The sequence below is a fragment of the Rhyacophila brunnea genome, unplaced genomic scaffold (genome assembly GCF_057557595.1).
Source record: "Rhyacophila brunnea isolate RB1 unplaced genomic scaffold, BYU_Rbru_1.0 scaffold_9, whole genome shotgun sequence".
NCBI lineage: Eukaryota > Metazoa > Arthropoda > Insecta > Trichoptera > Rhyacophilidae > Rhyacophila > Rhyacophila brunnea.
In genome coordinates, this window is record NW_028233361.1 from 40,504,253 (window position 1) to 40,521,460 (window position 17,208).

Sequence of the window (17,208 nt, forward strand, 5' to 3'; positions counted from 1 at the left end):
AGAACAACAACAAACGAGTATTGTTAATAATATGTAACACTTTATTCATGTTTTTTTATCAAAATACTTATTGGCAATAGGTAATCAATTAATAAATTGGGGACGATACAAACGGAATTATTGTTCTTATAAATAAATTAGGTATAAAATATAGGAATCTAGGTATTTTAGTATCTATGGTCTTCCTATGGGTATTATAAAAGTTATAATATCACCCATACTGCCCCACTGAGCTCTGTTCAGTTGGAATACGGTGACCCATGATACAATAATAGCTGTCCATATAATTGTACCGACTCCGGACCATATCACATCTGGAAATATAAAGAATGTTATTAAATCAGTTTTTCTGAATTAAAATTCTACAAATAATGAACATCTTAATAAGTAATAATAAAAATAAAAAAATAGTTTTTATAATCTAAAGAGTGAGTGTAGTGCTACTAGGGACATCTGACGACAGAATATGAAGCATGCAATTTAATATAATATACTGATAAGTTACATTTTAAAGCGTTCATCATAGATGTACATTGGAGCTAAATCGTCTATCGAGGGTGAATTTGTCCCAAATGGCACAATTTTCAAGTAATTTGGAATTGAAATTGTATACACCTGATTCTCTTTTTGCATGAGGATACGTACCAAAGACTATCGTACAAAACAAAACTGTGTAAAAAAAGGTAAGGTGCCCATACAAAAATGGTAGATAGGTTTCATTACTTAAAATCAACTCCGAATACGAAATTTTTGAACTCAAAAATAAATCGAATTTATTTATTATTTATACATAAAAATACATTTTCGATTTAAATTAAATTTAGCATAGAGAAATATATTCATTCAGTGTTGCTAAGACAATAAACGTGCCCGTTTACTGCTGTTTTTCGCTGGCGAAAGATCAATACTCTCATCGCTGGAAATATTTAATGTCGCTGACGCCGAAGCACGCGCCGCGTCTCGTATAGAACCCGAAGTGACTCAATAGTGACGCCATGTATGTACGTATGTATGTCTGGGCGGCATCCGGTGACAACATAATATGTATGCACCAGTGGCGTGCAGTCCATTGCAACGCAATTTTTTGATAAATATGTACATACATACGTATTTTTATTCTTTTTAGTTTTTTAGGCTGTGGTAAAGCAAAAATATCAATGTAAATAAAAAATAATAGGTACTTTTTTTAAACTGTGTTATTTCGAAACCATGCAAAAAGAGGATTGGGTATGTTATACTTAAAATCATTTATTAAAATAACATAAAGATGAAATTACACAAACACACCATTAAGTAGTAAAATTTAAAATAATAACTTTCGAATGAGAAGGTGTTGTTCTACCAATTTGTCTATATTGGGTCTACATGTCTTATTGCGCACTTCCTCCTCAACGTCACTAATAGGAGGAATGTCCCCAAGTTCCTTGAGTGCCCATTATGAAAAACCATAACTTAAGGCTCGATGACATTGAGCTACTTTACACGCTGCTTGTTGGCGAATTCACAATCTACTCGTAAACTCGCCCAGTGTCATCATCGAACAAGCTAACAAGCAGATTATAAACAATCTACCGAAAAAAGTTGACAGCCGGTTAACTTTACACGCTTACACGCTGGCGCGTATGGGCCTACTGCGTTTGCGCAGTAGAGCGATGGTAGCGACCTCCCGGTAAAAAAACGAACTACTCATTTTGACATTTACCAATAGTCACTGACTTGTGGCTTCTCAGCGAATAGAAAGTTTTGTGTGTCATCATCACAATCGCAGTAGCTGAATCGCCAACAAACAGTTTGTAAAGTAGCTCAATGTCATTGACGCTTTAGACGTAAGTGGGCTTTTATTTTCAATTTTAACAGACACCTTTCAAGCTGGCTGAGTGTTCAGAGTTGAACGAAGAATTGTGGAAACTCTACACAAGCATATATGGGATAAAAGAATTTGAACTATAAATAAAAGGAGTCTTATATTATGTGTTATTTCTGTTATAACATTTAAAGTTATTTTGCAAGCGCGTGGAAGTATGATTAAGTTAGTAATCTCAACAAAATATATTAAGGTCGCAAAGTTAGCATTCTTATTTAATGTTTATTATATGGTGTTGTTTTTTTCCTTCAATTTCATACATTCAGGCCTTTCGCTCATGGAGAAACTAAAATCCGACGAACTGGTTGCTGATGGGATCTCATAAACTGGCCAATGACTGATGCTTCGCACATGGCGCTACTGAGACCCACTTGAAATAATAATCTCATAACATCATGTCAAACCCTTTCATTCATTCCAAGCTTTTTCTTTACGAGAATATTCTGGCAGCTAGTTATTTCTCAACTTCTGTCCCAAATTTAAAATTAAAAGTCGGTTCGCCTATTGATACACCCCTGTTACAGGCGGGCTTCTCCCGGTGTAAAATAATCATTTAGTAGCTCAAGTCGAAACGTAACCCTGACCTCTAGAAACGGCTTCATAAAACATCTAATCTGATTCCTTGCTCAACCACGTAAGTATTTTTTTTTAATTTAAAAAGTGTAAATGATGATGGATGAAAGAGATAATTTTAAGACTAAATATAAGGATTCAAAATAATAAATTTTGCCGCGCTTGTCGGCAACGTCCAAATTTCGACGCGCCTGCGCCAGGGTGGTCCTCGTGATTCGTGAAATCAAAAAAAACATCACGCGATAAAATTTGGCCAATCACGAGAGTCCTTTTTGTGGAATGGCGTGGGTACGCGAAGTTTGAAAAAGAAAAAAAAAATTAGTAAGCGTCCCCTTTCCTGCCCTAAGGACCTGCGAAACTTATTGTTAAAACAAAATATGTAAACGTTTAAAGAAAATGTAAAATATATGAAGACCACGTTACGAGCACGAAAGACCGTGTTTTATTTCAACTCTAACCGTTTATATTTTTCTTTTTTTCGTGAATCCGGGGTTCGATGGACTCCTGAGCTAGCCGCTGGAACCCCGGGGATCTCACTATCTTTAACTTTTGTGTTTTTGACTTGTTAAGTTCAGATCAGTGCTACCAATTTTGCTAAGAAAATATGATTTTTCATCGAATCTACTGATATTGGCACCACTGTGTTATGGGGGACTGGAAACTGAGAGACTAGCATGTCGTGTCTCTTCAGTTTAGTCGTGAACGTTTTGAAACAGAGATTCCAGTCTTGCCGTGAGCGAGCCGCCATCGAAATACATTAGCCAGATACTGGCTGGAAATTTAGTTTCAGTCTTATCTTTTCAGGCCTAAGGCTTCATCTCTATAGAAGGTTTTCAACATCTTTTTATGGGATTTTATTAGGTAAAACCGGATTGCTTAGCAGTGAAACCTCAGTAACCTGCTAAGTTCAGAGAACTCATCAAGAAGCAGCAATTAAACCCTGTAATTCTTTTTACTTACATTTTTTAATCTGCTTTTGTTCATCATATGGAGGTTTACGGAATGCTTCGCCGAAAAACCAAACCGTGTTGACTGCCCATACAAAAGGTAATAAGAGAAATCCAACTGAAATATATTTTAATAATGATTAGACCTCAGACTGAATTAATCATGTGATTCAATTGTAAATAATACTTGTTTGGTAGATACTAAAGTAATTGTTTTAACAATAAAAATATACATATAACTTGTTATTTCAAATAAATACCTATTAGCTTCTAAAGAAGGTATTGTATGTAAGCGTAACCTCTGCGTAAATTATACATGACTCACCTCTGAAATAGGTTCTGCACAGAGATAGTTTTTGGTCGTTTGGAACACGAGATAAGTCCATATTGAGAATTCAATACGACCGTGTTATTTATGTAATATATAAAGAAAAATCTCAGTATTCTTAATTCCTTGTATTTCGATTTGACAAATAATTTTGAGTATTTTGACACTTGCAGTTTTTGACAGATCGATGTTAGTGTTGCCAGCTTTTACCAATAAAATAAATAATTATGGAATACTTTATCATACGGAATACTTCCTAATCAAATCTATGATCTACGAATATTTTTTAATAGTCATAATAGGTAGGTACAATATTATAACTAAATAAAGGAGAATAATAAAAAGTCAATAGTGTAAGGTCTGGCGATTAATACATTATTATTTACTTAAACTGGAAACTGATAGAACTGTTTGATATTTGTGTAGGAAAATCAATAAAATGCTTTTTTTTTGTAGTACTTATTCCACATTAGGACCGGTTTCGTCTGCCGTCAAAGTGGAATAAGTACTACAAAAAAAATGCGTTTTATTAAATCAAACAACAATATAATGGAGTTCCACCATGAATTGACAGTTAATAAAATAAAATAAAAAAATGGAAATATCAAATTTAAAAGTAATAAGTTTTAAAAGCCCAAACTAAACTGTAGTAGGTATTTCAAAACTATTGTATAATTTTATTTTATTCATTTAAGAAAACAAAACATTGTTGACATAATAAATCGAAATTCAAGACTGGATTTACAGTATAACAAAATAAATATTACCCTCACAAGAGAGGGAATAGAATAGGTTTATATAAAAATAATAAATAAAAACATACTTAAGTACAATTTTATACTTACAGGAAAATAAAATTTCGAATACAAAATACATAGCACGTCACTGAAAATATCTACATTTTTGGGGAGCGCATTGACTAGTCTTGCACCCCTCGCTAATGGTGCGTGATAGGCTTGACACGAGGAAACGGTTCCGATCCAGAATAAATCATGGCTGCGACCACGTAGGTAATAATTGACAGGCGCATGTAAATTCAAATTCATTGCGACACCGGGATTGGAAACCATCCCTCGCGATAACAGGCAAAAGTGTTTCAAGAGCAGAAATTAATGACCTACGAGATTTAAGAGAGTGAAAAGTAAGCATGTCTTGTAGAGAGGCAGTTGGAAAATAATTATTTGATGAATTATCGAAAGGAAAATAGTTATATTATGTCTTAAAATAAAGACATCGAATAAATTTCTTCTGGACGCGTTCTAAAAGCTTATAGGAAACCTCATAAGGACACCAGATAATCGACCCATATTAAAGAATGCTACACACTAATATCGATGAAAAATTTCACTAGCAATACGACCTTATTTTTATGAATGACTCAAAAATAGTGTTAAATGTAGATACGAACGTTTTACCGTTGGTTAGAGAATTGAATAGTTATAAATAATATTGTATAATCAACTAAAAACTGCATTTTTTCGAGATACTACAGTCTGGTTCTAGTACGGCGATATACCTACTATACATAACTTCCGTCGTTTGAGCATTAAGTAATATTATGATTAATTAAACGGGACATTATAATTCAATACGCAACATCGTTTCCATAATAATAAGTAATATTATGGACACACTGTAGACGATGAAAAGTTACTGCAAATAACGGGTTTATTTCAAGTAGAAAGCCAATACATTAACAACGACTGGTCCTACTTTTCCCGCCCCCCCGTTATTGTCTATGTATGAACTGTCATTGCCTGTCATTGTTCTATAGAGTGCCCATACTGACGCGTCTGTCGTGTTCACACAGGGAGTGGTTTGATTTGAATAGATAAGTTACATGATAAATAAAATGTAATGCATAGATCAGGGGGGGGGGGGGGGGGCAAACTTTTTGGATGAAGGGCCCAATTCAAGAATTTCAAAATGAGCGGCGGGCCGCAAGTAAAATACCATTTTTAGATATACACTATTTATTATAACGAAAAATAAACATTACAAAAAGTTAATGAGAAGAATGATACTGTTGTACATTTTTTAACATTTTTTTAAATTCAGGTGATAATTTTGTTGTTGATATTCTCAAAACTGCTTGTAAATGGTCATCGGAGATATTTGATCGTGAAGAATTTTTATTGAGGTTCATGATCGTAAATGTTTGTTCACATAATATAGGTTGATCCAAAAATAACGAACTCTTTTCTTGCATAATCCTTAAGATGGTCGAATTTGTCTGAATTAAGGGCATTGTAAAATTTGGAGATTTCTTCACGACGATGCAGATCAATAATCTCAAGTTGTAGTAGCTCTGTCGGTACACTATCAATATCTATTGAAATGGATCGCGTACTATTGCTAAACTTGTCTCAATTTTTCGGTCACCAAATCTTTGTGAAAAATCGTCATTCAGAGCTATAATAATTTTACCATATTCTTCAAATTTATATTCTGGTATATTCAGCAACTTCAAAGTTGGAAAGACGTCTACGTTGTTATTCGATATTTGTCGAAGGAATAACTTGAGTTTTAATTGAAATCCATTCAAACTGTTTACCATATCATGGGCATATATTTTTTTCCTTGCAACGCGGAGTTAAAGGTATTTAAATGTGTCACGATGTTCAACCTAGAAAATAGTGGTTACATAGTCTGAGACGAGACGCAAGGAAGGCGTACTGAGATAATACATTTACGAAACAACAAATTCTTCAAATTTTAATCTATTGTCAATATTTTTTTAAAAAATTATAAAAAAGTTATTCGTAATCAGAAGTACAATAATTAATGATGGCGGGCCGCAGTTTGCCCCCCCCCCCTGGCATATATGAATGTTACATATTTTTTGGACATCGATATTACCACCGGTTTTTGTGTGAAGGACTAGTCTGACTTTGATAGCTGATGAATAACAGGAATGTATATTATTTATTAATATATTTGATTTCAGATTTTTTTATAATTCAATTTGAAACGAGAAAGGGCGAATCAATATGTCAAGCAATTAGGGACCTGATTTTGACAGCTGAAAAGCGGACCACTCGCTGCTTGTGCGAAAAGTTATGCTCAGGCTTTATTAATCTAAAGATGGCGGTGGTTTATTACCATCGAATCTCAATAACAGTAGAAAATCCGCCCTTTACGCCCTTCTACTGCACGTCTAATCAATTGGTGATTAGGTAATATTATTTGCAGGGGGTTTAATGAGGGTTTTATGACAAGTGTCAATGCATACACTCAAACAATACCAATGCAGATGCGAACCACTTTTGCCGTACAACAATGACTTTGTAAAACGTATTCCCTATACAGCCACATCCCCAAAGTCTCAATTGTCCGTATTATTCTGGTTTCTATTAATTAAAATATATTTTTGAAGTTATACTTCTTTAGGCGCGTTTGGAAAATCAGATCAGAGTGTATTTTTGGCGTGTGACATGTAACACATAATTTATTTTTCACACAAAAATAAACGCACTCGATTGGATTCGAACCACCGATTGTTCGGTTATCAGCCGAACGCACTACCATTACGCCACAAAATGATACTCCAATCGTGACGATTATACAGTATAATATTATAGTTTAGAATTGTTCCGTTGCATAGGCAGCGAATTTATTATTGTCGGCCATTTGCAATTCCTTACGGAAACAAACTAGATATTAAACGTCATAGTGGCAGTAGTTACTTTAAAAATAAAAACAACGATAAATAATTATATAATTTAGTAATATAAGTTAAAGTGTATAGAAATAAACCAACGGCATTCCAATAAGCGGTCCTTTTTCATGAGTGTGTAATTTAACAAGATAATTAAGAGCTAGTCGGCCATTTGCAATTCCTTACGTAAACAAACTAGATATTAAACGTCATAGTGCCAGTTGTTACTTTAAAAATAAAAACAACGATAAATAATTATATAATTTAGTAATATAAGTTAAAGTATATAGAAATAAACCAACGGCATTCCAATAAGCGGTCCTTTTTCATGAGTGTGTAATTTAACAAATAATTAAGAGCTAGTCGAAGAATCTAGGTTATCACAAGTTTTGTTTTTGTTTTGTTACGCCAAAGAACTATAACTTTTAACGCGCGTACATAAGTACACACACCAGTGACGTTCTTAGATAAAATGCCGCCCCTAGGCTACGTCAAAATGCCGCCTCATTTTTTATCATCCTTGCATGAGTCCAATATCTATTAAATGTGTTGTAAGGACTAAGGATACATTACTAACAAAATATCAGACTAATTATTCGCAAATCTGCACGGGTCGTTTCTCGTCACCAAGGACGTCGAAGGGCAACGGAAGTAAACTAGATATCGTGAACCCGACAAAACTAGCGAACTATTTTTTTAATGGAAAGATATTTTCGTTATTACTAAGTTTAGGTAGCTATTTCTATATATTCCAAATGATTTTCTTCGATTTGCCGCCCTTCGAGTAACTGCCGCCCCTAAGCGACGCTCAATCTGCACTGACACAAACCGATTTTTTTAATGTACTTAAACAATAAATCGTTCAGTAACAAGTCTTCGCCATTGTAATAGTGTGATCAACATGATCAGTCAAACTAAAGAGAGTGCGTGGACAGACATCTAAAAAATCGGGCGTGGGTGAATAGATTGAAGTATAGACAACCAGTATCGGAGTGGTGATAAAATCGAGCGATAAAACGGCGTCTAATCGTCCCGATGGGGTTTTGCGGTAAGAGAGATAACAATAATTATAACTCTCTTGAGATCTGCTCGTGTAGAGTTGCTATATTAAATTAGTCAGCTGCTGAAAACTATTTATACCAACTGAGTCTAGCATAACATTATTATATATCACATATTTATTTATAATATTATAAACATGGCCCCATAAGGGGGAGGGGGGACTGAATGGGCTCTAGCCTGGAGGCCTGGCGTGGCGGTTTGACCAGATAAGTGAGATAAACACACGTCACAAATTTGCTTTAATAGTAAAAAAAGTCGTTTGCGGCTCTGTTATACATCTTTGCCATTAACATTTTAAATTATATGATTGTGCGATATAATTTTTTATTATTGTGTGTCGATAATCGACAACTCCACGATTAAGGTAGATGTATTAAAAGTAGAAAAAATCGCTAATAGTACACTGAATACGTACCCTTAATTTGACCAGAATCACAATTTGAAAAACGTTAATGTAGTGCGTCACACTGTTTAACCTTAGCGATAGGTCGGGGGCCCGCTTCAGGATGTGGAGGCCATGATTATAAAGCATTCAGAGTTAGTCCCACTATACGGCATAGGTGATAGAGCGCCCGTTTTTAAAGCAATATCTGCGAGGTTGCAGATGACACACATGTTGTTTTAAACATATTGTGTTTGATCCAGAGCAAAGACACAAGCTGGTGAGTGAATGGCTACTAACCATTATCCGTGAAAATACTGAGGATTCTATCGAGGTTAGCTGCATTTATACACTAGTATGTCGGCACGCGTATTAAATAATAATACCTAGGTACGTATAGAAACAAAATAGGGTTGTCAAATAAGATATACATAATATTATAATATATTTGTTAGCACAATTTCGATGCGCCAAATGGTCATTCAGTTTAAGGTCTTGCGTTAACTGTATTTTTATACCTACGCCTTCAAAAACAAATTTTTATGAAGAATACTCAATGTTGTGCCATAAGAAAATTCTTGAAAACGACGTGTAATTGATTCTTCTCGATTTTTATCAACACTTTGATTCACAACATCGATATTTTCAGCAGTACGTTTACGTTTTTGACGAGTTGGGTTCTCAACATCACAAAAATTATTATTTCAATCGAATTTTCCAAATAAATTAAGAATAGTAAGCTCTGTTGGTCGATTATTTTGATCATCAATTTCACGTATCTAATGTTTCTCGAAACGTATAGAATAGAATACGAATAGATTTGTATACGCTAGACAACTAAATGTGTTTTTTTCCATGATGATTTACCAAACAATAATAAACACAAATGTCAATTTTGGTGGGAATGAGAAAAAATGGCTGCTATGACGTTTTAAAATCTATAGTAACAATTTAACAACCCTTTACAAGTGCGACCGGAAAATTGTATAACTAATTCCCATTGTAGACGCTTAGACAAAGCCTCAATCAAGTTTGTTCATCAGTAGTTGTTCGGTGGCAGAAAGTTCTGCCAGGAATGCAACAGTAAGTACATACTCGAAACCGACTGTATTTAATCGGTACATTGATGAATAAAACACAATTTATTCTGATGTACCTAAGTACCTTTAGCATTGCGTAAACGCGAGAATGTATTGTTGCATTAATTCGTCAGCTGAATGCAGAACTATTCTAACTCAGATTTGAAATATTTTGCAGAAGAGTTTTTTGAAACAGCCTACTTCAGTTATTTAGTATTTATATGGACAAGTGTATGCACCATTTTTTTCATCAATAATCCTACTAACATATGATGCATCCATTTATCCATAAAGATAATAAATAATTTCAGTAAGTTGTTTCAAAAAACTCTCTCCTCACAAATTTCAAATGTAAGTTAGAATAGTTCTGCATTCAGCTGAATATTATAGCGTATGTAGGTATATCGAAAGGATTTGACGAGCAATTTTTAAAATATAATCGTAAGCAGTGAAGACTCCTTGTGTCCTTTTTAAGCGATTATTAACTGCTTATCTTAAAAATACAAATGACAAGCACTCAATATTAAACGATTATGTAACATTAACTTAACTTGTAAATAAATAATTTAAATACGATATTTTTTTATTAACCACCAAATATAATGTATTTATTACATTCTAAAAATAATGGAGATTGACATTTATTTGTAAGCATATTTAAATTTAGCAGTAACATATTTTATTTGAAGCCTAATCGACCCGTTCAAAATGTAGCAACACCGATGATGCAATGATATCAAATACCCGCAATTTATATAGGAATTACAAGCGCCAATTGAACAGCTTTCTGCCGTAGGAATACTATGCTGACTGGCCTAGGACGATTCGGCATCACTGAATGGAGGTCAGGACAGCTGGGCGAGGGAAAATCGGGGAAAAGTAGATAATCAAGTTTTACATAAATACCAGGTAGGTTGGTAGGATAAAGCAAGATTTGCTCTTGTTCCAAAAACTCATATCGGCTGTGATGTGTTTTCACATTCGAATCTTGCACTGAACTGCAGCAATAGATAAAGGCGAATTTACGAGGGCTTGCAGGAATAGGTACTGACCAGAGGATCCCAATTCAAAATATATTAACCCAATGCTTACGGGCCCTTTTAATTATTTTTTAATTAACGTGTTAATTTGCATTTGAAAAGCAATTAGCAAAAACACAATTTTGTGCGGCCCGTAAGCATTGGGTTAAGAAAAAATACCAAAATTACTGGCAATTAATTAAAAAACCTTAAAATGCTGTAATTAAAAAAATATGGAAACGTTTATTTCAGGAAACAATCGCTGTAAGTAAATAATTATTGAAGTCAAATCAGCATTAGTAGCTATATAATAATAGATTATCTCTATATCTCAACACATAATATTGTCGAATTATAAAATGATTTTTCGATTATTACGAGAGATATTTATTAGATAATCAAAAAAACACTATTGATAACATAAACTAGCAATACCAAACCATTATGAAAATAAAACGAAAACGTACGCGGAAACAATTAATACAATCTGTAATAAAGCTCTCTACAAAGAGCCTTCACCTGTGTGACTTTAGTGTGAATTTGGAGAAGAGAAAATAATTAATTAAATCAATACTGGAGCTATTTTTAGTCATTCATTGTTAAAATTAAATGTTGACGAGGCGAAGAAAAATGAGACCATTGAAAATGAAAATAAACGAGAACGTACTCAAAGTATTTGATTAATAATTTTATTGATTGCGTCGTTTTTAAGAAATGTTCATTTCAATTTAAGACTAATTATGAAATGAGAGTTTTTCGCCATTTTGAGGTTAATTTAAATTATGTTTAAATATAATTAATATGGCGATAAACAACTCATTACCTGTGTCAGCAGATTGATCGGCGATAATACTGTATCGCAATGACAAGTTATTTTAATGTCCATTTCCATAGTATCAAATTATATGATCGCAATAATAAATTCCTAGCTACTCGTATGTCCATTGACGCAAATGTCATTTAGTCGCTGACTCGATCAATATAAATTATTTACTAAATTATAATGTTTAGATATTATTTTGATGTATAAATAGCGAATAATAATTCATCAAAAATGTCAATCGAACCTAAGTACCTGGCCCGTTACTATCTCAGTATATTATGTACTGTCAGTTTATTTATATTATTGTACCGATTGTACCCTTGTATATACTCATAAGTAAACTCTCATTTCTCCACCATGACGAACTTTTGCCTGTTATTGCGAGGGATGATTTCCAATCCTGTGGGTCTATTCTATGCTTATCGACCGCTAAAGTCATAAAGTGATAAATATTATCAAACTTAGGGTAGGTTTGTATCAAAATATTAGCACTTATTGTAACAATTACACGAAGCTGGTTTTTATTGTTGCAATAAGTGCTATATTTTAACAGCACCTATCTTGCTGCTGTTAAAGTATCGCACTTATTGCAACAATAAAAACCAGCTTCGTGTAATTGTTACAATAAGTGCTAATATTTTGATACAAACCTACCCTAAGTTTGATAATATTTATCACTTTATGACTTTAGCGGTCGATAAGCATAGAATAGACCCACTGGTGTCCTAATGAATTTGAATTTACATGCGCCTGTCAATAAATTACCTACGTGGTCGCTGCCAAGATTTATTCTGGATCGGAACCGTTTCCTCGTGTCAAGCCTATCAGGCACCATTAGCGAGCGGTGCAAGATTAGTAAATGCGCTCCCCAAAGACATAGACATTTTCAATGATGTAATTTGCATTTTGTTTTTGAAACTTTATTTTTCTGTATAAAATTGTATGTTTTTTGTTTTTAAAATATTTTTCTGTATTACATTGTACTTAAGTATGTTTTGATTTTATTTTATTTTTTGTTATTATTATTATTATTGTTATTATATTTTTCTATATTCTCATCTTCTCTGTTGCGAGGGTAATATTTGACTTATAATGTAAATCTCATGTTGTGTACGTCTTGAATTTAGATTTGTTATGTCCTCAATGTTTTGTATTCTTAAATAAATAACCACGATCGTCTTTCATCTACAACACCACAGACCCTCATATCGACCACTCTTACAATAACTATGTATTTTTTATGCGAAATTAGTGCTGTGAGTAATGTCCATTGATATACTACTAGATGAGGAGTTCCCATACAAGTGTCATTTTAAAAATGTACCACAAAAGAAGATATTACGAATATCGTCTTATAATATTTCCTTGTAGGTATAATGCGTTAAGACCGTTAACATGGATTCCCGAATTTCACCCGTATTACCCTGGCTGTAAAACTAAATTTGCGTTCTTGGAATAGTGACCCTAAGGGTGTCTGCAACCCAAAGCTTGCAAGCTATCAAAAATTCATGTCTGAGCGGACGGAGCAAGTCGTCATGCGCTGACTATTAGTTAGAGTAAGATGCAAGCTAGATCGGGCTTACTCATAATTATTGCCAGGTCGTTTACGAGACAAATATTAAGTGAGCTTATATCGAGTTAAGTCCGCTGATATTAAAACAGTAAGCTTTAACACTGGCCGAGTCGCTGAAAATCGGGCGTCATTTTAGAAGCATATGATTCATCCAGTAGTATATCAATGGTAATGTTCCAGAATTGTTATATCCGTTATATATGGCAATACTTTTTGTTTCAGTGAAAGTGTGTAAAAGTGGACAAAAAACGCTCCCGTACCGTTTGTTAACGACCGCATTCAGAGTCTGCTAACGAGCGCAAATGAGACGGAACAGACTAGATTTTATGTAGAGTCTTCATCCATATAAGATCCGAATGCAAGCTAAATCAATTTGCGTGATTGGATTTCTATTTGACAGTGTACCTAGCGACCAAGATAATAATAATATATCGGTTTATAATAACAGGCCACAGACACGATGTTCTTTTACGCGGGAAAGCGACGTCGTGGGTGAAAGAACGATTATCTGTGTCTATGGAAATGATTGATGAAAAGATTTTAATCTCATTTGTATTATGTTTTGGACTACAGCCTACAAATGTGTCTATAGATTGGGCATGTTTGGTGAATTTTTTCGTAGAGCAAGCTGGGCCTGTATTATTACGTGTCAGGAAACTTGTACGTATGCAGTCTACCGTATCACACTTCACCATGAAATGATGTCTCGGAAATTTATGGCCGTATATTAAAAACCGTCCAACCTCTTTGGGTCATCAAAATTCATGTCTAAATAAAATACGGTTCTTGACAGTTTACACTTTACAGGAAACCAGTAGCAAACAAATTTTGAAAATAACCGATATACATACTGGATTATTTGTGAGGTTAGGTTTTTATTCTTGAATTCAAGAATTTTGCCAAAATCAGCTATGGATATTGAATATAATAAAATTGGAGAACGTATATTATACGGTCATCTCTTCGATAAGAAAGCTCACGGCGAACTGTGCCACGGTGAAATGTTTTACGTACAATTTACGTAAATTGCGGCATGAAAGAGATGAACGTATACTATACATTCTCCAATTTTATTATATTCAATATGAACATTAATTCAATTGTCATAGCTGATTTTGGCAAAATTCATGAATTCAAGAATAAAAACTTAACCTAACCTAACAAATAATTCAGTAAGTATATCGGTTATTTTGAAAAATTGTTTGCTGCTGGCTTCCTGTAAAGTGTAAAATGACAAGAACCGTGTTTTATTTAGTTAGACATGAATTTTATGTCAGTACTATACCACCCAAAGAGGTTGAACGGTCTTTAGTATACGGCCGTATATTTCCGATACAATATTTCACGGTGAAGTGCGATACGGCGAGGTGCATACGTACAAGTTTCCGGACACGCCCCGACAGCGCCAAAATGCCGCCCCATTTTTATACAGTATTTTTTATCATCCTTTCATGACTCCAATATTTAAGAAATGTGTTGTATGGATACATTACTTACAAAATATATACTATTGAACATACAAAATTAAGTTTATAAATATTTTTCCCCCAAATATGGGGATTTTTTTGACGTTGGTACAGTGGCTTATTACATGTCATTTTTGCGATAAATTAATTTGCTCAGTCTTAAGGAATTAAAAGCGATTCATTATGCCCTTCCTCAACCATCCCATAATAGATTAAAACAATTCTTATGTCTATACAATGTATAGTTTAATGGCATACTTTTAGACACGGCTTCATAAATAAATGAATATTTTTGAATAGTCAGGGTTTAATTGAATTTTAAAAAATTTCTTAGTTCAATTAAAACAAATTCGTTTGACTGACTACGTTTAGTGTCCAATCAGCCTATTTACACCATTCGCCATTGCTAATATTTGTATACAGTATATAAACGTATATGGTCAAAAACTTATATAATTAGTATAATATACTTCCATGAATATAAATCATAAGTTTACATATGGCACACGGTTTAAAACCACATGTGGTGTCTATAAGAATCCATGTCGCTAACACGTCATCTTCTAGCATCTTCGCAGGTTACACTAGCTCCGCCGTATATTATACACTGTGTATGGTGTTTAGAATTTGTGGCAGTATCAGCAAAAACTATAGCGAAAAATAATATTAGTGTCCAGATTTTTTGACGATGAAATAATTAAAAATAATCAAATGTAAACTCACTAACAGTATTATTAAAAATCACATATTTTTTAATGCTTAATGAATCCTAATATTATGTAACATGGTAACACCAATAGTATTATAATACTATTCCAATTTTATGTATTTCAATTTTTTGTATTATAAAAATATTGTATTAATGATATTATTGTACACATAATATATCAAAAGAGATTTTCTATTACGTGGTATAGATATATTATTTACAGAGGGCAATTCAATTAATTATGTGTATCTTATTTTTTATTACATTACGTTATTACCAGCGCTCGAAATGGAAAAGTTTACGAACCGGAGCACTCGACAAATTTTCTGAAGATATTTACATAGTCATCAAATCGTATGTGTATTTTATAAAAATAAGTGTGTCAGATTTTCTATTCTATGGCCTATCTAGCTCAGACGGTCAACATATTTTTTCCACGAGACGGAGCGATAATTTTACAAAATTCACGAGCCGGAACGGCGCTCCGGTGCGTTCCGTTCCATTTCGAGCCCTGGTTATTACAAGTATATATTTAAGGTTGGTATTTTAAGAGTTCAGAATAGTATATTGCTTTTATTTAGTAGATTAATGTTACCAACTTACTGTTGTTGACTTAAAATATCTTACAACACGGTATTTAAGGAAAAGCTAGATCGCCGAAGAAGTTTTATTTAAACATTGTTTACACGTGAACATAAATTGAACAAGAATTTATTGTTTCGCCATTTTATTGTGTTGCCATTAGGGATTGCAATACCGGTATTCCAGTATTTTCCATACCGAAATACCGGTTTTAAAAATCAGATAATACCGATATATTCGATATTGAAAGTGGAATCAAAATGTATTAGCCTGATCCGTGCCACGGACGAATTAACTCGCCAAAGCATGTATGTCGGGTCAGGCGACGGACGAATATATTCGCGGGTTCTTGTAAACGTCATAACTTCTGAATAAACATTCTGTGTATACTTTCTAAACAATATTATTACAATTAGTGTGAAAATATCCACGATAAACTTGATATAACAAGTTGTGTTGCTAAGTTTTCACAAATATTTATCATTCCGTTCCTATTTCATATTTTTTAAAGGATTTATTTTATTCCAAAAATAGCTGGCCTACAAGTGTCCACCTAGTAAAAATTGGCTGGCAGTGATTAGGTTAATTAACTTAAAAGTTTTAATATGACTGTATTTTTGTCGGCTTACGCGATGTCTGGTTTACTTACATTGCCCTTAAACGCCCTTGGAGACCAGCAATGGTACGTGCTATAAAATACTAATATAATAATCAGCGCTCGAAATGGAAAAGTTTACGAACCGGAGCGCTCGACAAATTTTCGGAAGATATTTACATAGTCATCAAATCGTATGTGTATTTTATGAAAATAAGTGTGTCAGATTTTATATTCTATGACCTATCTAGCTCAGACGCTCAACATATTTTTTCCACGAGACGGAGCGATAATTTTACAAATTTCACGAGCCGGAACAGCGCTCCGGTGCGTTCCGTTCCATTTCGAGCCCTGATAATAATATATATATATGTTTATTGGTAGATACTTCTGTGTTTCCATATATTTCACGAATACCAGTATTCAATAGAAAATACCGATATTAGTATTTTCATTCGGTATTGCAATTCCTAGATGTCATTGACAAAAATATGCCAGATGAGATAAGAAGAAGCTAATTTACAAAAGACAACGATAGATTTTCTTGT

General features: G+C 33.6%; 1 protein-coding gene across 1 annotated transcript; it reads right to left on the bottom strand.

Moving 5' to 3' along the window:
* Positions 1-15: 15 nt before the first annotated feature.
* pen-2 (presenilin enhancer, gamma-secretase subunit) lies at positions 16-3,926 on the bottom strand. Its single transcript, XM_085959623.1, has 3 exons — positions 3,710-3,926; positions 3,398-3,502; positions 16-314 (listed from the first exon to the last, which is right to left on the bottom strand). Exons 1-3 carry the CDS (start codon positions 3,768-3,770, stop codon positions 175-177), a joined length of 306 nt encoding a protein of 101 aa, XP_085815749.1. The 5' UTR covers positions 3,771-3,926; the 3' UTR covers positions 16-174.
* Between the last annotated feature and the right edge of the window lie 13,282 nt (positions 3,927-17,208).